This window comes from Grammomys surdaster, unplaced genomic scaffold (assembly GCF_004785775.1).
Source record: "Grammomys surdaster isolate TR1022 unplaced genomic scaffold, NIH_TR_1.0 207, whole genome shotgun sequence".
NCBI lineage: Eukaryota > Metazoa > Chordata > Mammalia > Rodentia > Muridae > Grammomys > Grammomys surdaster.
The window spans coordinates 162,706-186,660 of NW_021604652.1; the positions used below are offsets into that span (position 1 = coordinate 162,706).

At 38.9% G+C, this 23,955-nt stretch overlaps 1 protein-coding gene across 4 annotated transcripts in view; it reads right to left on the reverse strand.

Annotated features, from left to right (window-relative positions):
- Atp7a (ATPase copper transporting alpha) overlaps nt 1-23,955 on the reverse strand; it is an 87,148-nt gene that overhangs the window by 49,047 nt on the left and 14,146 nt on the right. For 2 of the 4 annotated variants that reach the window (XM_028771435.1, XM_028771434.1), the window contains exon 2: nt 3,290-3,427. The exons of 1 other annotated variant lie outside the window; for it this stretch is intronic. In XM_028771435.1, coding sequence (XP_028627268.1) covers nt 3,290-3,409 — 120 coding nt within the window. In that variant the 5' untranslated portion in view covers nt 3,410-3,427. Of the gene's footprint in view, nt 1-2,722; nt 2,833-3,289; nt 3,428-23,955 lie in introns of those variants that run through there. One more of the 4 variants, XM_028771436.1, reaches the window with a different exon arrangement.

A 23,955-nucleotide genomic window follows, 5' to 3' on the forward strand; every position in this document is an offset into this window, starting at 1 on the left:
CAAAATTACAGAAAACCTCTAAAAAATACATCTACCATCACTATAAGGTTATTTTTTAAATGGTGAAAACAAATATTAAGATGCCAGGCGCACTGCACAAGTGAGAACAAAACCCAGCAAGGACACTATATACTGGAATTAACTCATTAAGCTCCAGCAGTAAAACTAGACATGCTCAAGTCTAAACAATTTGTAGCTTAATAGTTAAGAAAACGGTTCTGTGTATTACTGTTATTAGAATAGGAATCTTCAAACAAATTATTTTTGAGCTAGAGTCTTGCTATGTGGCCCAGTTTGAATTGGAACTTGCTATGAAGCCAGTCAGCCTCATCCTAACAATTGTCCTGCCTCCTCCCAAGCACACCCGGGAATCTTCAACACTCTGACAAGAAAAGGGCTCTTTGTTCATTTCCTTGACCTCAACGGATAAGCTGAAGGACAGGGGAGAATGAGTGTGTGGGAAACTGATGAAATTAGATTCATCTCAGGGCTACAAGAGACAGGGGTAAGGGATCAAACTACAGGAACAACTGCACAGCTCCTTTGCTTTGGAGCCTTACCCCTATCAAACTCAGGTCCCAGATCCCACATAAATATTCGGGTGTGGTACCAAACACCAGTAATCCTAGTGCTGAGGAGAAAGACACAAGAGAATCCCTGGGGGGTACTAGCTAGAAATGTAGCCAACTGGTAAGTTTCAGGCTACTAAGAGACCCTACCTAAAAAAATCCAGTTAGAGAGCATTCAGGAAGACAATGGCATGGAGACGTTTAGTTTCCATGAGTACAGAGACACATACATTATATATCACACATACATAAATATGTGTATTTAGTTTTTAAAAAATTAAGCTTGGGCCAGGTGGTGGTGGCGCATACCTTTAATCCCAGCACTTGGGAGGCAGAGGTAGGCAGATTTCTGAGTTCGAGGCCAGCCTGGTCTACAGAGTGAGTTCCAGGACAGCCAGGACTATACAGAGAAAGAAACCCTGTCTCGAAAAAAAAAAAAAAACAAAACAACAAAAAAAAACAAAACAAAAAACAAAAAAAAACAAAAACAAAAAACAAAAAAAAGAAAAAGAAAAGAAAAAAATTAAGCTTGAAGCTAAATACTTCTAATCCCAGCATTTGGGAAACAGAGGCAAGAAAATCACTGCAAATTCCAGGCCACCCTAGGCTACAGAGACCCGGTCTCAAAATACAAAAGGCAAAAACCAGAGGCTGGAGGGATGGCTCAGTGCTTAAGAGAACTGACTGTTATCCCAGAGGATAGTAGTTCAATTGCCGGCACCCACATGGCAGCTCACAACCATCTATAACTCCAGTCCAAGAGAATCTAGCGCCCTTTCCTGGCCTGAAAGGCACCACATGCACATGGTACACAGATACATATGAAGACAAAACATTCGTACACAAAAATAATAAAATAAACAATTTCAAGAAAAAACAAACAAAAGGTGTAGAAACGGCCACCAGTATAGAGATATACTAGCAATTATAATACACTAGCCAGGGATCTCTACCTGACTACATTCAATAGGCAGGAAGGTCTAGACCAACTCTGCAGCAGGAGCACAGCACCTTACGAAATTCAACTGGTGATAATGTCACGTAAACAAATAGCAAGGAGTTGCCTAGATGTGCGGTCTCTTGCACTAGTCTCTCTACTTCTGTATATCTGAAACACTTCATTAAATAAGCATTCTTAGCCAGGCAGGATGGCTTATGTTTGTAATCCTAATTCCAGTACTTGGAAGCCTGGAAGTAGGAAGGATGATCAGGCGTTCAAGGATAGCCTTGGCTACATATCAGATTCAAGGTCAGCCTGAGCTACGTAGACCATGTTTCAAACAAACAAAACAAAACAATGAAAAAAATACTCTTAAGAAAATGTCAAGCAACTGGCAGGCAGGGTGGGCCCCATCTATAATCCTAGCACTTGGGAGGCTGAGACAGATAAATCACAAATTTGAGGCCAGCTTAAGCTATAAGTCCATGACAAGCCTGGCTATACAAATAGATCCTGTCCCGCCAGCCACCTCCAAAAAGAAATATAATACTAAAATAAAAAAAAATAAAAAATAAAACATGTCAGCCACAGGTGCCCTCTATAGTGCTGGGAAGGCTTTTTAACAGCCCGAGCTTCAGCAGACAGACAGCCCATGCCTATAATCCCAGCATTCAGAAAACTGAGGAAAGAAGATTTATAGTTTGAGGTACAACTAAGCCACAGCCTGCCAGGCCAGCCTAGCACAATTTTGTTTCAAAACCCCAAAAATAAATAAAAGTAAATAACTGGCTAGGCATAAGGCTTAGTGATAGAGAGCTCTTCCCTAACATGTGCGTGGCTAAGTTCAAGCTGCAATCCTGCCTCCCAAAAGGTAAAGAACCTGAACGTTAACTGCAGGCACAGAACACTGGCAAACCTGCTGACGCTCAAAGACTGTTACATAATACTAACTATGTATAATGTTCTATATATTTCATATCAACTGGAATCACAAAATGACCACCATGCTATAAAAGATAAACTCCTAGCTCATTCTCTGAGATTATATGTTTTCATCCAGCATGAAGTTAGAAGGAAATTGGGTCATGATCTATACACCTATAATTCTAGCCCTAGAGGTTGAGGCAGGAGGACCCTGAGCTCAAGGCCACTTTGGGTTACATAATAAGACCCTTTTCAAATAAAAAGGTAAAAATTGGGAGTAAAAACGCACACATATATCACCACAGTGGAGTCCATGTTTGAACACTGTTCTTTTTCTTTGCATTTTTTAAAGGGTGGGGAGGAAAACTTGGACTGATCATGTTACCCAGGCTGGTTTTTAGACTCCTGGACTCCTGCCTCAACGATGTCTGACTTTTTTTTCCTTTAAAACAGAATAAATTGGATTAGTAATTATTATTATTAATTATAATAATTATCTACAGATTATTTAGTAACAGAGTTAGCAGTGGAATAGTATTATTTTTGTCAAATGTGTTGGTGTGATTGTTTCAATTCCAATATTAGAAGTTACTGTTTTCTTTTTTTAAAGATTTATTTATTTATTTATTTTATATATGTGAGTACACTGTAACTGTCTTCAGACACACACCAGAAGAGGACATCAGACCCCATTACAGATGGTTGTGAGCCACCATATGGTTACTGAGAATTGAACTCAGGACCACTGGAAGAGCACCCAGTGCTCTTAACTGCTAGGCTATCCTCCAGCCCTAGAATCTATTCTTAACAGAATTCTTGTTGATGGCACCTTACTAATTTACAAAGAGTAACTTACTTTAATGTGATGGACACCATTCACTTTCCCAATCTGCTGCTCAATGGTCCGGACACAGGAAATACATGTCATTCCCTCAACAGTGATAGTAACTGAATTTGCATCCATATTTGGCTCCATTTTGATGTCTTTACATTCCTGTTAGAGACAATAAAATCATTAACTTAACCATGAAAATAATCTTTACTCACCTTTTCCTGCATGCCACCATGAGTGTGTCTTAGACTTGGTGATGCTTCTAATGAATAGATTATGATGGACATGACAAAACATAATTTCCAAGTCTATCTCACAAAAGACATTATGTGACTATGGCTGTGGTGGTGCGTCCTGTAATCTCAGGACTTGAGAGGCTGTGGCAGGGGGATAACAAGACCAGCCTGATCTAAATAAAGAATTCAAGGCCAGGCATTGGAGAGATAGCTATTCAGTCAAGAACACTGGCTACTCTTCCTGAGAGCCTGGATTTAATTCCCAGCATCCACAACCATCTTTAATTCAAGTTTCAGGGGATCCAACACCCACCTCTGCCCTTCTTGAGCACCAGGCACACATGGTATATAGACATACATGCAGGTAAAACACCCATCCACATAAAATAAAATAGTTTAAAAAATAGTTCAAGACCAGTTCAACTTACATAGTAACAATTAGAGTCAAATAAATAAGAGGGCAGGGGAATGTGTGTTTTTGCACACATAGGAGAGGTCAGAGCACAACTTGTGGGAATTAGTTCTGTCTTTTCACCATGTGAGTTACAAGGGATCAAACTCAGGACATAAGGCTTGGTGGCAAGCCCCTTAATTTGGCCATCTCCTGGCCCCATGTGTTCGTTTTGAAACTGGAATATAATTCACATGCTAAGAAACTCAAATCTTTCAAGTGTTTCAGTTCACTGGCTTTTGACACATTGAAAAGATGAACAAGCATAAGGATCACATGGTTGCAGAACGTTTCCATTTCCCTCGAAAAAGAAGCTCCCAGGCTAGCAAGATGGCTGAGCAAGTACCTCCCACCAAGCCTGACAACCTGATTCAACCCCTGAGCTTCACACACTGGAAGGAAGAAATCAACGTCTCCAAAGTGATCTCTGACCTTCACTCACATGCTCTGGTATATGCACACACACATTCAAGATAATAAAAATGAAATGAACAAAATCACCACTGTCATTAGCAGTTGCTCCCACTTTCATGTCCTCAGTCCCTAGAAAATACTGATGTACTTCCTATCTCTACAGATGTGCCTACACTGGTCATTTCATGTAAATGGATTCTCTCAATATGTGGGTTTTTATGACTAGTTTCTTGTAGTTAAGAGTATTTTCAAAGTATGTCAACAAGTTGCATGTACTGACTTCCATTCTTTAATGCTCTTGATGACATCCACTGACACATAAAAGCTTTAAATTTTATGACGTCTAATTTATCAAATTTTTTGCTATTTTTTTTATTTGTGCTGGGGATTAAATCCAGGACTTGCACATGCTAATCCAAATGCTCTACCACTGATCAACCCCCACATACCTCAAGTTACGTTCTTATACATGAAGATATGCAAGACCACTTTAGAGCTTTGAGACATAACTGACATATATCTCACATGTTTAAAGTACAAACTTCACTGGTTCTTAACATATGCCCCCCATGTGTAGCCATCACTGCAGCTTATTTTAGAACAGTGTTATCACTTTATAATGAAACCCTATTCCCTTACTACCTCTCCCTAACTCCCGAGGTCAACACTGTTAGTACTGGGCAACCAATAATCAATTTTTTGTGTATATAGAATTCCCCTCATTACTTCATATTATTGGAAGCATGTAATATGTTAACTGGTATCTTTCATTTTGCTTATTTTCAACTTTAATCCACATTGTAGCACATACCAATATACCATTGCTTTTACAGTTGAATAAATATCCATTTTGATTATCCATTTGTTAGCTGATGGACATTTGAGTCATTTCCATTTTTGGTTCTTATAAATAATGAGGTTATAAATGTTGGTATAAATTTTAATTTCCTTTATTTAATGCTGAAGAGTGTCATATTACTCTGATTGACTCCCTGAAGAACTGCCAGAACATTTTCCAAAGCAGCTATATCGCTAAGAATTCCCACCAACAGTATATGAGGATACCAGTTTCTTTATCTCCTCTGTGACACTTGCTGCGGACTGCTTCTTATGGTATATGTGTACAGTGGGGTTAGTTTCTTTTTTGAGACAAGGTCTTGTTCTCCCTCTCTAAATGGCTTTGAACTTGCAATCTTACTACTTAATCATCCAAAAAGCCAAAGTTTCCTTGGCTCTGACTTTTCCCCTAGCCATTCTAATAAGTATGAAAAGATATTTCATGGTGGTTTTGATGCAGATTTCCTAATTACTAATAGTGTTTTCATGGGTTCAAACCATGAACCAAATCAATCCGAGTTACTTCTTGTTGGGTATTTTGTCACAGAAAGCAAGACAGGCCCTTTAAATGTGTGGGATTTACGTATTAGGCAGATCAGAAGAGAATGTCTGAATATAAATGAGAATTACATTAATGCAGCTGGATTTCCCACTATATCTCAATTTAAGTACAGCAAATAAACTATGAACACATACACTTTCCTTTTGCTTTGTTTTTCAGAACTCTATTTCAATTAGACCTCACACATAAAACTTCAAAGGATTCCATCTCCCTCTTACTGCTAATACATACATATGGACACATATGCAAATCTAATTGACTTTGTAATACATGTTATATCTAACTTTAAATTTTTAAATGTCTTTAAGTACAAAATTAAGACTACGTATTGTAACCTTATACTGCATTTAGTAAAATGTTTCAGGAAATAGCATATAAGCAATTTCATATGGTATACAAAAATGCAGGCTTTGGAAAATCACAATATCAAAGAGACAGACTTGGCATGCAGCTATTAATAATGCGTGACTCTGAGACAAAAGCATTCAACAACATTGAGGGAATAATGCCTAGTTATTAAAATAGTTTACTCATCCCCTAAACACAGATGGCAATGGCATTTCTATAAGAAGAACAGCATCATGACTAGACCATCATCTCTGACACAAAACTCAACATGTACACAGCCCAAAACCACTTTTTAAAATTCATCACAGAAGCACAAACATTAGTTTTAAATTCCTGTGATATAAGGCCTCATGATTTGGAGGTTTCTGGATTCTTATAAATTCTTACTACATTTTCATATAGTAAAAATTCAATTCTCTTTTGGATACAGTTACATCCAGATAGATTTTTAAAATCCTTACGACAATCGAGGAAATATAAACTAAAATGAATAATTGAGTATCATTTGTCAGGAAAAATTTACAGTCTGACCATACAAGGTACTGATATAGACTAACACTATTGTTCTTATTCATCTGGCTAATATATATTACAATCACAGACATTATGTGGCAATACCTGGTAGAGTTAAAAATATGAATATAACAGAAGCCAACCTCTTCCATTCCTCTGAGATTACCTGAGGGAGAGTCTGACAGATGTACTTGAGAAAGCATGAATGAGGTGGCTCTCACCTGTAATCTCAGCACTTGAGAGGCAGAGATAGGAAGACTGCCCTAAGTTTGACCAACCTGGTCCACATAGTGAGTTTCAGGACAATTAGGGCTATTAGTGAGACCCTGTCAGAAAGAATAAAAATGGGGTGGGGTATGAGAATGAATATGACCAAAAGTCTCACAGAAACAGTCTTTCTAATTGACATTCTAGAAAGAACCTAAATGTCCGTGTCAATCCATGGGTAAATAAAACAGGTTTGTTATAATGTCACATGGAAGCATGACACAGCAGTTTAAAGTGAGTGAAGTAGAAAAGTGATTCTCAGTGGAAGTGGGCCATAGAGGTGAGGGGGAGGATTATTGGCTTCTCAGTGAATATAGGCCAGGGACACCACCAAGCAACCTGTGATGGAGAAGGATGCCCTTCATAAAAACTTATCTGGCCCCAAATATCAACAGCACAAAGGCTGAAAAACTCTGAACTAGAGCCAGAACAAGATAAATCCCAGAAAGCCCAGAATTGGGGGTGAAATATCTTATAAGGACGGAAAAATTAGAAACATAAAACAACATTTTCTATTGTGTTTATATGCATGCATACATAAGAAGACACAGAGGTTGGAAAGGGCGAAGGGGTATAACAGGTGCTCAACTTCTTAGGCTGCATAGTGAACACACATGTATGCTATAGGCTCTCCTCTTCCTACAGGCCTCTCATTAGAATTTTTTTCAGTCAAGGTCTTGCTATGTACACCAGACTGACCTTGAATTCACTATATAGCACAGGTTGGCCTCAAATTCACAGAAATATCCTCGTTTTTGAGCCTCCCAAATGCTGGAACTACAAGCAAGAAATACTCCCAACTGGGGTTTTTCCCCCTTGAGACAGAATCATTTTTATCTTAGGCTGGCCTCAAACTCAGGTGGTCAGTCTCCAACGTACTAGGTTAATAAGCATGCAACAGCATACCTGACTCCTTACTAAATTTTTTCTTGAGACACAGTCTTTAGCCTTGGCTGGCCGGAAACTCCTGATCCTCTGCCTCAGACTATCAATACAATGATTTTTAAGATAAGGTAGTCCCGGCTGCCAGGCTTCCTCCTGTTTCTCCTCCCAAGTGTTGGGATTAGAGGTGTGTGCCACTATGTCTGGCCCTGTAATAATTTTTACAGACAAATAAAGGGCAATTTTAAGAGAAAACAGTGAAGAAGACATAAAGAATATGTGAAAATTAGAAATTACCAACACTGAAATAATTTAGTGAGATTAACAATAGACTCAAACATAGAAATAGTCCAAGTCACCCATTTCTATAACATCAGAGCTTTATAAACATGCCTGCTTTGTTAAATTAAACAACAAAAACCATGTCTTCCATGACAATGAGAACTACACAAAGAAACCCTGTCTCAAAAAAACAAAAGCCAACCAACCATAATGTCTTTTTAGTTAAACAAATGAATAGGTTTCTAGCTATTCAAACAACACTAAACAACTACACCTCTGGGGTAGCGCCACAATATTTTCAAATCAATTTAAAGCTTCCTGCCCATTTGCTTTCACTGCAATATAAACAGACAGAAAAGTACCACCCACTGTTATTACATATCACACATCCCTTTCTTTTAAACTGTGTAAGCTTTCAAAATGAAAATAAATCCTACTACTTAATCTGTTTTCAAAACAGTGAGTGCTAACTCTCTCTCATCAGACAACTGTTATTACAGAAGGACTAGGATTCCAGATGAAACAGGTTAAGTATGTAGGAGGTTTGTTTTAAAACATAATTGTTCTTCTCATGGATATCCCTACAATATTAGGAGTCAATACTAAAAGAAATATTAGTAAAGTCAAAACAGCACAGAATATTCAATTTTTTAAAAAAGCCATTTGCTTTACTGGTCCTTTTTATGACTCTTACACTAGTCACAGCATCTCTCTACAAAGTCAAATGAGAGCAATACAGGTCCCTCAGACTCCTACAGTACTGCATAGCTGAAAACCTTCACATACATCTCTCAACAATCCAGCTATATAATAATTAGGATGGTAAACTCTTTTAAAATAAAGGAGCTAAGGCTCAGATGCAGCCACACACACAGCCAAGTCAGGAAGGGTTCCAGGGCTACTCATAGCATCAAAATGATTAACTTAATAGGGCAATGTTTGCAAAAGCCATAAAGCAAAACCAAGGATGAAGCAATGTGGAAGAATGATTGCCCTGGAAAGAAAACAGATGGAGACACTGATAACTATTCCTCAGGTCTCTCTGAATCCTTTTACTACAAGCTAAACAACTACTGCCATGCCAGTAAGACTACAAGAAAAGCGCATGTTTCCATGGAGTGTGAAACTTTTTTTGCTTTAGACAGGGCAGCTATCATGACCTCAAGAAAGTAGGAGGACATGAGATTGACCTATTTGATATCATGAAATAACCAACAATTTTCCAACCCTCTTATGACTTAAAAATGGACTTGGAACAGCAGTCTTCGATTGTAAGAAGATTGGTGTTTGGAATGCACCCTCCCATCGAAACAATCACCTGATTCAAGCTTGTCGAATACAACTTGTAAGCAAATCAAGGACTTCCTGTAATAATATTTTTGTCACTGTTTTTCAGTTCTGAGGACCTCACCACTTATCAACCCAGCTAGCCCCCAATACATCTTTCATCATGAGGAAATACCTACTTTAAAATCCCAACTCATACATGTAACAACATTAAATACCTATGAAAATAAACACTGTCAAAATGTAGCTATTCATATAAAGTTGAAAAAAACTATGTTTCATATTTGTTGGTTGATTAGGAAGAAGTAAAGTATAAAAACATAATGAAACCAAGTGTGTTGATCCATACTTTTAATCCTGGTACTTGGGAGGCAGGTGCAGATGGATCTCTGTGAATTCAAGGCCAGCCTGGTCCACATAGAGAATTTCAGACAAGTCAGGACTACACAATAAACTTGTCTCAAAAACAAAACAAAACAAAAATGACAAAGTTTGCTGAGTTTGGAAATGACAACTATGACCACATAGTTTAAGTATGTCATTAATTTCATAAAAGATAGCACTACGTGAATAATGATGATTGTTGTTTTAGCAAACACAAAAATCTATTAAAAACATTTTTTGATCCTATGACTCAGAGATGACTGCAGAAAATGGTGATAGAAAGATGGCAAGGGCCAGAGGAACAGGAAGTTTGCTATGAAATTGTGTCTCCTAAAAATGTTAGAGAAGCTATACCCATGAAATCTCACCAACATGGCTGCCTAAATGAGTTGAACAAGGATGATACCAATAAACATGCCAAAATGGACAGGGGAAACTCCCCTATTCTACAACTGAGCAATACTGCCAGCCTTAATAGTGCGTTAATTATTTAAAAGTCCTGGACTGAAGAGATGATTCAACAGTTAAGAACACTGGCGGTTCTTCTTAAAGACCTGGGTTCAATTTCCAGAATCCACATGGTGGCCCACAATCATCTGTAACTCCAGTTCTAGAGGAGCTGATGCTTTTTTTCTGGCCTACACAGGCACCAGACATGTACATGTGGTGTGGGTTTGTGTGTGTTTGTGTGTGTGTGTGTGTGTGTGTGTGTGTGTGTGTATACTATACATATATTAAAGGTGCCATATTCATAGGAAGGCAAGCCCAGTGATGTCCACTTGTGATTTCATCACCGAGGAAGCAGAAATTTCTGATGCTCATTGGTCAAATAGCTTAGCCTCATCACCAGTGAGACCCTGACTCAAACAAGATGGAGAGAGTCTAAGGAACAGCATCCAAAGTTGCAGTCTGACCTCCATATCTCACATATGACACAAGCAGACATTTTCAAAAACTGTGCATGCTTTTAATCCCAGCACTCAGGAGGCAGAGGCAGGAAGATCTGAGTGAATTCTAGGACAGCAAAGGCTACACAGAGAAACCCTGTCTCAAAAATCCAAGAAAACAAAACAGGCCAATGTCCTCACTAAAGGAGATACATACTGGGGAAATAAATATGTGAAAAGATGTTCTTCCCAGCATTCTAAAGGTTGAGGTAAGAGGATCCAGAGTGTGAGGGCAACTCTACCTCCAGAACCAGACCTTGTCTTAAAAAAAAGGGGGAAGGGGTTGGCTGCTTCCTTAATTTATGGACAACGAAGAGGCTAGGGTCAGTACAAGGGCAGAAATCTTGGTTTTCCCAACATATGAACCAAAAACTGAAAGAAGATGATGCAAATGCCTATGAAATATGCCCTTCTGAAATTCACTTAAACACATGAAACAATTTTAACAATTCTATAAAATGCTCATGGTACACACACACGTGTGTGTGTGTGTGTGTGTGTGTGTGTGTGTGTACACGCACACATGTGGAGGCCTGAGATCTACTTTATTTACCATCTATCAACTATCACTCTCAACCTTAATTTTGAAGACAAGATCTCTCACTGAACCTGAAGACCACTGTTTTGGCTAGACTAGTTAGCCAGCAAGCTTCCAGGATCCTCTGGTCTCTGCATCCCAGAACTGAGATTACAGGCACACGCCACCATGCATGGCATTTATGTGGGTTCCTGGGATCCAAATTCAGATCTTTATGCTTTATGCTTCCACAGCAAGCACTGTACTCACGGAGCCATGGCCCCAGCCCTACAACATAAAAACATTGTGAACAGGAAAACTGAACACATCAAGAGTCAGAATGAAGAAAAAACTTTTAGAAAGCATGAAATCTAATGAATGAAAACCAATCTAATTGTGTGCAGTCCTCATATGAAAGCTAGTGGAAGGAGCTAACACATTATTTTAGAGATAATGATAGGTTTGCATGCTCTGTTTACCCAAAAAAATGTTGAACAGTCAGGCTACAGATTGGGATATTGAGAAGACAGGAGAATTCAGCAACTGGCTTGCCACACACAGCCAAGATGGAATCTGAAATTCAAAAAGGAATAAGAGGAGGAAGAGAAAGAAGAAACTAGAATGGGGAACTGAAGCAAAGAGAAGGAAAACCAAAAGGTACAAGGGACATAACATAGCCTTAGAGAGTTTGTGAATTCTGTAGAACGGTGTGCTTTAGCTTACCAAAAAGATTTTCCTACTTAATACACATATAGCATATAATCATTTTTACTTTTCATCTGTGGTGTACCACAATCTCTGAGGGCGGTCTTGTCTGCTCTTGGCATGACTGTGTTTTTCTAGAATTGTGGGGTGGGAGGTTGTGGATATATGGATGTGAGAGAGACAGACAGGTGTCGTGTTGTGTTCGTTTGGGTGTGTACATGTATGCACACGCGAACAGAGGTTGATATCAGGTGTCTTTCTCAATATCTTTGTACCTTTTTTTTTTTGGAGACAGGGTTTCTCATGGGACCGAACGCTCAATGATTCAGTTAGGAAGGCTATCTGGTCAATGAGATACAAGGATATGGCCATTTCTGCCCCATAGCACAGAGATTACAAACACGTGCTGCCTGGCTTTTGTACTCCTCCTAGCCATGCAGTAGTGGCACATGACTTTAGTTCCAGTACTAGGGAGGCAGAGGCAGATAGATCTCTGAATGTCAAGGCCAGTCTGGTCTGCAGAGTGAGTTCCAGAAAAGCCAGGGCTACACAGAGAGAGCCTGTTTTAAAAAACAAAGTAACAAACCAGAAAGCACTCCACCAAATGAGCCATCTCCTCAGCCCATAAGGCTGTGATTTTAACTCAGGCTTTTGTGGGCTGGGGGTGTGGCTCAGTTACTAGAGGATTCACAAAGTTCCTGGGTTCCATTCCTAGAACTGCACAAACCAATTGGGCATGGTGGAGCATGCCGTTAACTCCAGAACTAAGGAAGTGGAGGCAGGAGGATTAGAAACCCAAGGTCATCCTCAAGTACATAGTGAATCTGAGATCAGCCTGGATTATATGAGCCAGTCTTTAAAGATAAAGAGACAATGTTAACTTTTGTTTATAATAAATTAATCATAAATACAAAATTCCCAATTACTCCTAACTTTATAATATTCCAGCAGTGGCAGTGGAATTAGTCCCAAGAAAGCACAGTGCTAGTGAAAAGGTCCTTAGCACTCTGTACCTGGGCTGGGACTTCATTCCACTCTAAGTTCACTGGATCCTCAAGCAAGGTGAGCTGACCCTCATTTATGTTGATTCTGTAAGCAATCTAATCACCTACTAAGAAATTCCTTTCCTGGTTAGGTGAGTCAGTTGCACTTTATGTTGCTACAAACAAGAACCAAGCCTAATACTTGTGCAGTAACAGCAGGTGGCCATTAAAAACAAGGATGTAGATCTTTACTTTCATGCAGGGAAAATATTCAGAACACTTTAAGTGAGAAAAGGCAAATTTCACTCTATTAGAAGTTCTCTTAAGCAACCTCCAGCAATTTAGTGGATGGTCTGGCTTCTAACAGTGAATGTTGACGTTTCCACTGCATGCTTAATTTCCGGGGGCTGCTACTTGAATGCACAGTCTACATTCCATCAGAACTGTCAGCACACTAACAGAGTTGGGCTTGACCTTCAAGCTCTTTGCACCCGCTGGACTTTTCATGATTGTGGGATAAAATTAAATACTATGTAAACTGATGAAATAAGAACATAAGAGAGATTTGTTCTCCATATGAGAACAAACGTGAATACTTTAGAATTAGTTAGTAAAGACAAATAGTAAAGTTACTGCTTAAATAGCTATATAACTTTACAATCTGAAGGAATTCTGACATCTTAAATTTGCTTCCTTTTAGTTCAGTAGTTCTCAACCTGTGGGGTGTGACCTCTTTGGTAAATCTCTATCTCTAAAAATATTTATATTATGATTTATAACAGTAGCAGAATTAGTTATGAAGTAGCAATGAAAATAATTTTATGATTGGGGGGGTCCCCACAACATGAAGAACTGTATTAAAGGGTCACAGTATTAGGAAGGTTGAAAACCACTGTTTTAATATAACCAAATGAGAAACTAGCAATCAGGAATGAAACAATATCAGTAGTGTCTATGAAAAAGAAAATGACACAAGCTGTGGGAGTGGCTCCAGTGGTCAAGAACACTGGCTACTTTTCCAAAGGACTTATGTCTGTCCCGGCACACACACAGAGGCTCATAAACTTCTGTAACTTCAGTCCTAGGAGATCTGATACCCCCTTCTGGCTTGTCTGGACACTCCAGGCACACACATGATGCACAGATATACATGTAGGCAAAACACATAAAACAAAAATAAAATAATGTAAGATAAAAAAAATAGCCAAACATTTTTAAAAGAAAAATGAAGATTTCTAATGAATCCAAACATAAAGAAAAGGTCTTGGACCGGGCGGTGGTGGCGCACGCCTTTAATCCCAGCACTCGGGAGGCAGAGGCAGGCGGATTTCTGAGTTCGAGGCCAGCCTGGTCTACAGAGTGAGTTCCAGGACAGCCCGGGCTATACAGAGAAACCCTGTCTCGAAAAACCAAAAAAAAAAAAAAAAGAAAAGGTCTTGGCTCTGTATATGAATACTGTTAAACAAATTAATGCATCTTTTAGGTTTTTTAAAAAAAATAACTAGGCTTATCCAGTCATTCTGGCACATGCCTGTAATTCCTGCACTTGCAAGGTGAAGAAGGCAGAAGGATCACAAATCCAAGGTCAATCTCAGGGCAATATAGTATGTTCCAAGCTAGCCTACGATATATCATATTTCAAAAACAAAAATCTTAGGCTGGAGAGATGGCTTAGCAGTTAAGAACATTTACTACTGTTCTGCAGAGGACCCTGGTTCAGTCTCTAGCATCTACACGATTGCTCAAAACCATCTGTTAACTCTAGTTCCAGGGAATCTGATGGTCTCTTCTCCTCTCTGAAGGCTCCTGCATGCTCACATGTGCACACGTGTGCACACACACACACACACCACTCCACTGTTTACACACACCACATTATCCGTTTATCTGAGAAAGTCAGTGCCACTGAAAAGGTCCTCACCAGATTAAGATGTGACCTCGTTTGTTCTGTTTTACCCTCTTAGAGTTATTGCTTATTTTCTAAACCTGACTGATGATCCTTCCTGTTGAGTCTATAAGCAATCTAATACCAATAAATTCCCTTTGGATTCAGTGTGTCAAACCATTTGTGCTCCTTCTACCTTTAAACTATTGTGAATAATGCTATGATGAATAGGTCTATATAAATATCTGTTCAAGTCTCAGTTTTTAATTTGTTTGGTGTGTGCCCAGAATGAGAACGGGTGAATTATGTGGTAACTGTGTTTAGTTGCTGATGATTCCCCCATACTGTTTCCACCATGACTAGGCATACTACACATTACTAAAATGCACAAGGGTCTTGGCTTCTTCATATCCTCATCAAGGGTTAGTAAATACTGGTTGTCAAGTAATATGCTTTGGTTTTACATCTCAGAAATTTCAAAGAAAACTGGACAATCAAAATTAAAATATGGCAGGACAAAGAAACACTGCGTTTAAAAAAAGAACTAAAATATGAATAAAACATAAAAGTACATACTTGATTTAGTTATTTCCTTTCTTATATAATATAAATAGAAATATAATTTCATTTGTCCAATGATACTCAAATTTATTCAAATATCAGTATAGTTTATAATCTTTCTTTTTTTTTTTTTTTTTGGTTTTTCGAGACAGGGTTTCTCTGTATAGCCCTGGCTGTCCTGGAACTCACTCTGTAGACCAGGCTGGCCTCGAACTCAGAAATCCGCCTGCCTCTGCCTCCCAAGTGCTGGGATTAAAGGCGTGCGCCACCAACGCCCGGCTGTTTATAATCTTTCTTAATTTCCACACTATGTACTATTCTGAATTTGTAACAAGAACTGGTTATAAGATGTACTTATATACTCTATTTACTTATTTATTTTTGGCTTATTTGAAACAGGATCCCTCTATGTAGCTTGGGCTTACCTAGAATTTGTTATGTAGTCCCAAGCTGGCCTGGAATTTGTAATTCTCCTGCCTCAGCCTCACTAGGGAGATGTGTACCACCACAGCACCGTATTATAGTTTAAATATGAAATCTAATAATAGTTTTGAATTCTACTCATGAATAATTAGCTTAAGAAGTTAGTACAATAATTTAGAATGAGTTCAAAAGGATCAAGATAAAAAGGCAAACAACTGGTCATTAGTGAGTGGCTCAAGCTTTGTAGAGTACTTCCTTTCACAGTGGATATAAGAAACTGAAACGTGTATTTCCTCCCTACTAGTTCTTCGAATGTCTAGCTAGCTCTTAGATTTAAACATATTTCTCTAAAATTTCTTCTAAAAATCATACAAAAAGAGTAGCAAATACAGTATTGTATTTTCAGCACTAGAAAATAACAGCCAAGTAGTAATGATGTAACACTGACCGTGAGTACAGAAAAGTAAACAGGCTAGTTAAGATGATATGGACAATATCTAAAATCTATAAACAATTAATTTATCATCCTTAGCAACCTGTTATATCTGTTTCAAACAGCAAATCACATACAAAGCCAAACTCTTTAGAATAACAGCAGATTTATCAACAGAAACTAAAATCCAGGAGAACATGAGATGATATACTTCAAGCTCAGAAAGAAAATTACTTCCAAACCACATTAGCATACCCAGCACAATTATCCTAATAAAAGAGAACTGAAACGCTTTCATGATTGGCTAGCTGTGGTAGTGCATTCCTTTAATCCCAGCACTTACTTGACAGGCAGAAGCAGGGGAACCTCGAGTTCAAGGCCAACCCAGACAACACAGAGTTCCAGGACAACACGGAATACATAGTGAGACTGTGTCTGTAAAAATAGCTTCCATGATAAACTAAGACAATTCAGAAGATACTTGAAAAGAAAAACACATGGAGACAGTCACAGGAAAAGGACAAAAACAGCAAAATAACAGCAGGCAATCAACACCTTTCAACACCTCTGAGTCATGATGGTCTCAACTTCCAGTCTAAAGACATAGACCAATAAACTGGTTAAAAATACAGACAAAAATATGCATTGCCTCTAACAAATATCTCTTTTTTATTTGTTTTTTTCTTTGTTTATTTCTAACAAATATCTCGCTGGCAAAGATATATGCACAACTTTAGAGTAAAAAGACTGAAAAAGATACTCCAAACAAATCAAGCTCACACAGCTATACACTAAACCTAACAAAGTAGACCTCAAACCAAAATTAGTAAGGAGAAACAAATTAAATTTAAAAGGTCACATCCTCAAGTAAACAATCTATCAAGAGGAGATAGCAATTCTAAATATATACAAATCAAATACTGGCACATCCAATTAAATAAAAACAAATACTACTGGATAGAAAGGTATCTGCATGCCTGCTCCCTGTGGTGGCCCAAAGAGGATCCCCTAGAACTGGAGTTAGTGATAGTTGTAATCCATCATGTGGGTACTTGGAACCAAATGTAGGAGCAGCAAGTGCTCTCACTGCTGAGCCATTTCTCAAGGCTCCCAAAAACATAGAAAGAATTATAAGCTATGTGATTGCTTATAAGTAGTGGCTAATGACAAAAAGTACGCCGGGCGGTGGTGGCGCACGCCTTTAATCCCAGCACTTAGGAGGCAGAAGCAGGCGGATTTCTGAGTTTGAGAGTTCGAGGCTAGCCTGGTCTACAGAGTGAGTTCCAGGACAGCCAGGGCTACACAGAGAAACCCTGTCTCAAAAAACCAAAAAAAAAAAAAAGACAAAAAGTACAAATTATGTTACTTCCCAATTAACAGGATTGAAAACAAAAGTTAAAATTAATTTATCTGGAATATTTTGTTTGAACTCATAACTGAAGTTTAGGAACAAACAATTAAAAATATAGAGCTTATTACTTGAAATTCTGTAAGAACTCTAATCTACAACCTCAAAAATATAATATAGTATTTTTAAATAAGTCTTTAATTTTTCATTACACTCTGTGTGTGTGTGTGTGTGTGTGTGTGTGTGTACTCATGCATCCCATGCCATGTGTGTGATAGGCAGAGGACAGCTTGCAGGAGTCTTTTCTCTCCTTCTATCATATGGGTCCCAAGGATCACAGTAAGGTCAACAGGATAGGTGGCCCCTTTACCTACTAAGCCATTTCACTGGCTTCTTAACATAGGTGTCTAATAAAGGCAACAGGTAAACCTCTTATCTGAAGACAATGTTACACTGAGACCACAGAAGAAAAAAAGAACTTGGCCAGCTTTTGATGTTTCCATTGGTGACAACATATCATAGGAAATTTCAACTCATTATTTCTTTGTTGACCTACTTAGATAATTTGGCAAATTACCCTTCTGCTACCACTTAGCTCTATAATTCTGGGCAATTAGATATGTTGGCCTACAGGGACTCTGGCCTACAAACACAGCATAAAGAGTTGTCATACCAGATTGACATTAAACACTATGCAACTAAATATGTTATCTAAAATATAGGTTAAGAAAAATTCAAGAAGTCAAAAATAATTAGTGTACATTAGCCTACTCTCAGGAACGGCATGAGCTGGAGAGTTGGCTCAGCAGTTAAGAGCACTAGCTGCTATTGCAGAGGATCCAGGTTCAATTTCCAGCATCTACATGATGTCCTGTGACCATCTGTAACTCTAGTTCCAAGGGAGTCCAAAGCCTTCTTTCTGGCACCATCTTTGCGAGCACCGGACATGCACATAGTATACGTACATATAAAATAATAAATCTACAAAAAAGGAATAACATAATTGTCACAAAGCTAATCGCTCTCATTAGCAGACTTGATCAGTGGCCTATTCTGCCAGATGATAAGAAATCACTGCAAACAAGAGCCAGTTGACTGATTAGCCAATACATGCTGAACTCTACCAGAGGGGATTTCTTCATTTGCACCTCAAAATATGGCTGATCCATACATCATTCCAGGAATGTGCAAGAAAAGAAGCACAGATGATCACACCTTTTCCTCTAAAACAGTTATGTAATTTCTTGCTAAACATTTCTAATGTACACTGTCATTTTCAACCTGATTGCTTGACATACATTAAATGAAAAGATAAATTACTTAAAAATAAAAATTTGGAAGGCCAGGCAGGATGATTCACACCTGCTGTAATACCAGTATGCAAAAGGAGAAGACAGGAGAAGGACAGTTTCAAGGTTAATGTTGGCTGCATAATGACTTTTTTTTTCAAAAACGAAATATATAACATAAACTATAAAACAGTGACATTGACTTAGTCATTGTTCTATTGCTGTGAAGAGACAGCATGACCAAGGCAACTCTTACAAAAGAAAGCATTTAACTGGGAACTTGCTTACCCTATCGGAAGGTTAGTCCATTATCATCACAGCAGGAATTATGGTGGCAAGCAGTGGTTCTGGAATAGAAACTAAGAACTACATCCTGATCCACAAGCAGAGAGAAGAGGCAGGGGTGGGGGAAGGAATTGGGCCTGGTGGGAGGTTTTGAAACCTCAAAGCCTCTAACTCCCTCTAACAAGGCCACATCTCCTAATCTTTTTAAATAGTGTTACTTACTGATGACTTAGCATTCAAATATATGAACTTATAAGGGCCATTCTTACTCGAAACACCACAGACAGCATGTTTCTTTGCTTATTGCCTTGGCAAGAAATTAAAAGTTTGATGTGTCTAACACTAATATGGTCTAGTATATAGAAAACTATTTTATCATACTGTTAACCAAGTATAAATCACTGGGGCCTCTCTGACAGGCAATTCTCTAAGACAAACATATAATAGTACATGACTCAGCAATTTTACTGAAATGAATCTAACCTACAAAACTACTTCCATAGATGTATAAAAACAATATGAATGAGCACATTTAAGATAGCTCAAACTTGGAAAGTAGCTAGACATGGTGGCTTACACTTGTAATTGCAGGCATGAAAATCTTAACTTCAACCCACCTGGACTATATATAGGAAGATCGTGCCTCAAAAGAGACCTAGGGGCTCTTTAAATGTTGGTCATTAAACACACACACACACACACACACACACACACACACACACACACACACACAGACAGAGACAGAGACAGAGAGAGGGTTGGGGAGGGAGAACACGAGAGTGCAAGTGATGTGTGGCAGCACATACCTTTAATCCCAGCACTTGAGAGGCAGAGACAGGCAGAGGTCTATGAATTCAAAGGCAGACTGATCTACATAGTGAGATCCCGTCTCAAAACAGGAACAAAAAACAAACAGAAAAAGTTGATGATGTAGTCATACTAAAAAGTACTACATAGTAGTAAAATACAATGATTTATATCTGTTTCATAGTGATAGAGAAGCAGATTTGTGAAATGAAGGGTCTAGAAGAAAGTAAGCTATAATAGTTCTTATTCTATGTGCTGGTTAGTGTTTTGTCAACTTGACGCAATCTGGGGTCATGTAGGAGGAGGAACTTGAACTGACAAACTGTTTCAGTAAGCTTGGCCTGTAGGCTAGTTAGTGGGGTATTCTCTTGATCAATGAGATGTGGGAGAGCCCAACCAGTGTGGGCGGGCAGTGCCACTCCTGGGCAGGTGGTCCTGGGAGATAAAGGCAAGGAGTGAGTGTGAGCTGCGATAGCAGTAAGCAGCCTTCCTCTATCATCTCTCCTTCAGTTACTGTCTTGAGGTCCTGACCCAATCTCCTTTCATGATAAACTGTAAGCTGTAAATGGAATAAACCCTTTCCTCCACAAGTTGCTTTTCGTCAGTGTATTTATCATAGCAACAGAGAAACAAACTAAACAGTCCACAAGGGGGTAATTTCCTCCTTTAACTTTATACATTTCTTTATTACTATCATTTCATTAAAGCAAATCTGGTTTTCTCTTGTATTCTGAAAAAATAAAGGCTAAAATAGTCCATTTTATTTACTTGAATTTTATTTTCTTCGGTAGCTGTAGACATTTTTCAAGTACAGAAGAATCATAGGACATGTAGTTCCATTTTGTTTTTTTAATGTGTATGGGTGTTTTGTCTCCAAGTATGTTTGTGTACTGCAAGCATGTACCTCTGATATCTTCAGAGGAGAGAAGATGTCATGGGATCACTGGGACTGGAGTACCTGTGGTTGTGAGATACCATGTAGGTGCTGGCAGTCAAACCTGGATCATCTGGAAGAGCAAGACACACTCTTAACAGCTGAGCCATCTGTACATGCCCAACATACAGTTCCTTTGTTTTAGGGCGGGGGAGTATTTTGAGGCAGACTAGGTGGTTCTGACTGTCATAGAACCCACTATCTAGACCAGGCTGGCCTTGAACTCATGGAGATACACCTGCCTCTGCGCCACAGTGCCTGGCTATATGTAGTTCCTTTTCAAAGAATAAGATCTGGCAAAGATTCAGAGTTTAAAAGAAAGAAGAGACTACAGAAAGGAAGGAAAGGGGAGAAAGAGGATCTGGGCACTTATAATCCCAGCACTCTGGAGGTAGAGGCAGGAGGATCAGGATTTAAGACAGTCCTCTAAATAGTTAACTCAAGGGTAGCCTGGACTATGTGAAACCATGCTTCAAAAAGACAAAAATAAACATACAAAACAAAGGGGAGATGGTTTAGCCAGTAAAGTGCTTGTGAGTGTCTGACTCTGATCCCCAGCACCTACATAAAAAGCCACGCCTAGCAGCAACATGTACCTGTAATCTAGGGCTAGAGAGGCAGAAACAAAGGATCCATGGGACTCACTGTGATAGTCTGTATATACTTGGCCCAGGGAGTGGCATTATTTGGAGGTGTGGCCCTGTTGGAGTGGGTGTGGCCTTGTTGGAGTAGGTGTGTCCCTGTGGGTGTGGGCTTTAATATCCTAGTCCTAGCTGCCTGTTGGAAGTCAGTCTTCCACTAGCAGCCTTCAGATGAAGATGTAGAACTCTCAGCTCTTCCTGCATCATGCCTGCCTGGATGCTGCCGTGCTCCCACATTAATGATAATGGACTGACCCTCTGAACCTTTAAGCCAACCCCAACGTTATAAACGTTGTCCTTTATAAGACTTGCCATAGTCATGGTGTCTGTTCACAACTGTAAAACTCTAAGACAGCACTGGAATTCATCTCTGTGCTTCCCAACTGTACATGTGATCAGCCACCTCCTGCTTCCTCCACCTGCATTCCCACCAAGAAGCACTGTGTCCCCACCATCTCCAGTCTCTGTGCTGCCAGAGAGTCAATTCAGGGCCTGGTACATCCTAGGTAGGCACACTGTCAACCAGGCTATACTCCCATCCCTGTGTAAGATGTTCAACATTAAATTTCTTAACAGAAGAACAAAAGAAAATGTGAAATATAGTTTTCTTCAATTATAGATAGTAACATTTAAAACAGGCAGACCCAACAAAGATTACAATCAGTTTTAAAGGCCAATGAAAATCCAATTGCAATCAGAAAGTCTAAGAGAAAAGAGAAGAAGCCACATCCTCAATGGTTTGAGAGTCTTAGAGATGAGAAGGGGAAAACACTTCATATCCTAAGTTGATTTGGGCAGTGGATGTGAGACAAAGGATCATATAACCAAATTGAATCAAATCATCTCCCAAACTAGGAATGCATGCAGACTATGAACTGGAGAGCAAGGCATGAAGAAGGTATATGAAATTCTCCACTTTTAGCAATCACAGAGGCTCATATGTTAAATGAAGATTTGAATTAGAATATGACGGTATGGAGTTGAGAGAGTATTCTTTTTAATTCAATTCTACATCAACAAATTCCAATAAATCTGTCATAGGCAAAAGAACTAGCAACATCCTGTTGTTTTGGCAATTAATGTCTTAGGTTCATTTTAACATGCTTAAAGGTAATCAAAGCAACCATCTGTCCATGCTTTCCAGACTGAAGGCCCTGAACCCTGAAAAATCTATGACATGGTGACACTGTTCCCAGAAGAAAAAAATTTCTATTAGTGTAATATACTTACCTAGTAAACAAACACAGCTGTATCCTCATTATAAAGATATTTTACATTTAATCTTAGCATGTTATATCATTCAAGAGAACTTCAATGCAAGAAAAAAAAGTGGGAAAAATCCATTCCTAAAGTGTATTCTAAAGATATAAACAAATTTTTAATATTTTTTATTTACTTATCTTGTGTGTAGATGGATGGACCTTCGAGCAAGCATGCCATGGCATAGGTGTAGAGGTTAGTTCTGGAACTCAACCTCTGACAACTCAACAGACTTGGCAATGAGTGCCTTTACCTAACACTTGTATCAAATAAAAGTGGGGCTGGGGATATCACTCAGTAGAGGCGAGGCCGTAGGTTTTACCTCCAGTGAGGTAAAACAAAACAACTGTTATTTCAGAAGAAGAAATAAGAACCTAGCATTTTATAAAACTGTTGTATGAAGGCTGGGAACATAGCTCAAAGTTAGAATACTTAATGCCTAGCATGCACAAGGCTCTGGGTCCAATCCCCAGTACCAGAAAGTATTATCGCATGGTAGTCCATTGTGTGAATGTCATATTTTATTTCAACAATTCCTTTTTTATTTACATTTAAGGTTGTTTTCAGTTCAGTCAGTCCTATTCCAAACATTGTTTTGATGAGCATCCTTGCATATGATCTTTATTTTAGACAAAATTCCTGGAAGTGGAACTGCTAAATCACAGAGTACATACACTACAAACGTTGATAAACGGTGCCCTACTGACCTTGGAAAAAGTATACCAATTTATATTCCCACTAACAGCTCATAAAAAATGGTTAGAGCCAGATGTGGTACAGGCCTGGAATCTGAGCACTTTGAGAAGTTTAAGCTAGAGGATTAGCACAAATCCAAGGCCAGGCTGAGCTACATCCTGCCTCAGAAACAAGTAGTTGGGATTCAGGCAGAGTGATGAATGCCTGTGATCCCAGCCCTGAGAGAACAAGGAAGGAGGACCAGGAATCCGGGACCAGTGAGATCATGCCTCAAAAACAGTGATTTTTTTTTTTTTTTTGAGGCAAGGTCTTGCTGTGTAAACCACGCTGGCCTTGAACTCAAAGAGATTCACCTCCTTCTGCTTTCCCAAAACCAGGTCTAATGGTGTGTGCCACCATGCCCAGCCCTGATCAGTACTTCTTATCGTTGTTCGGTTGGTTGGTTGGTTTTGCTTTCCAGAACTAAGGATCAAACCCAGGGCCTCACTGTATCAGGTCTATCATGACAAAGGC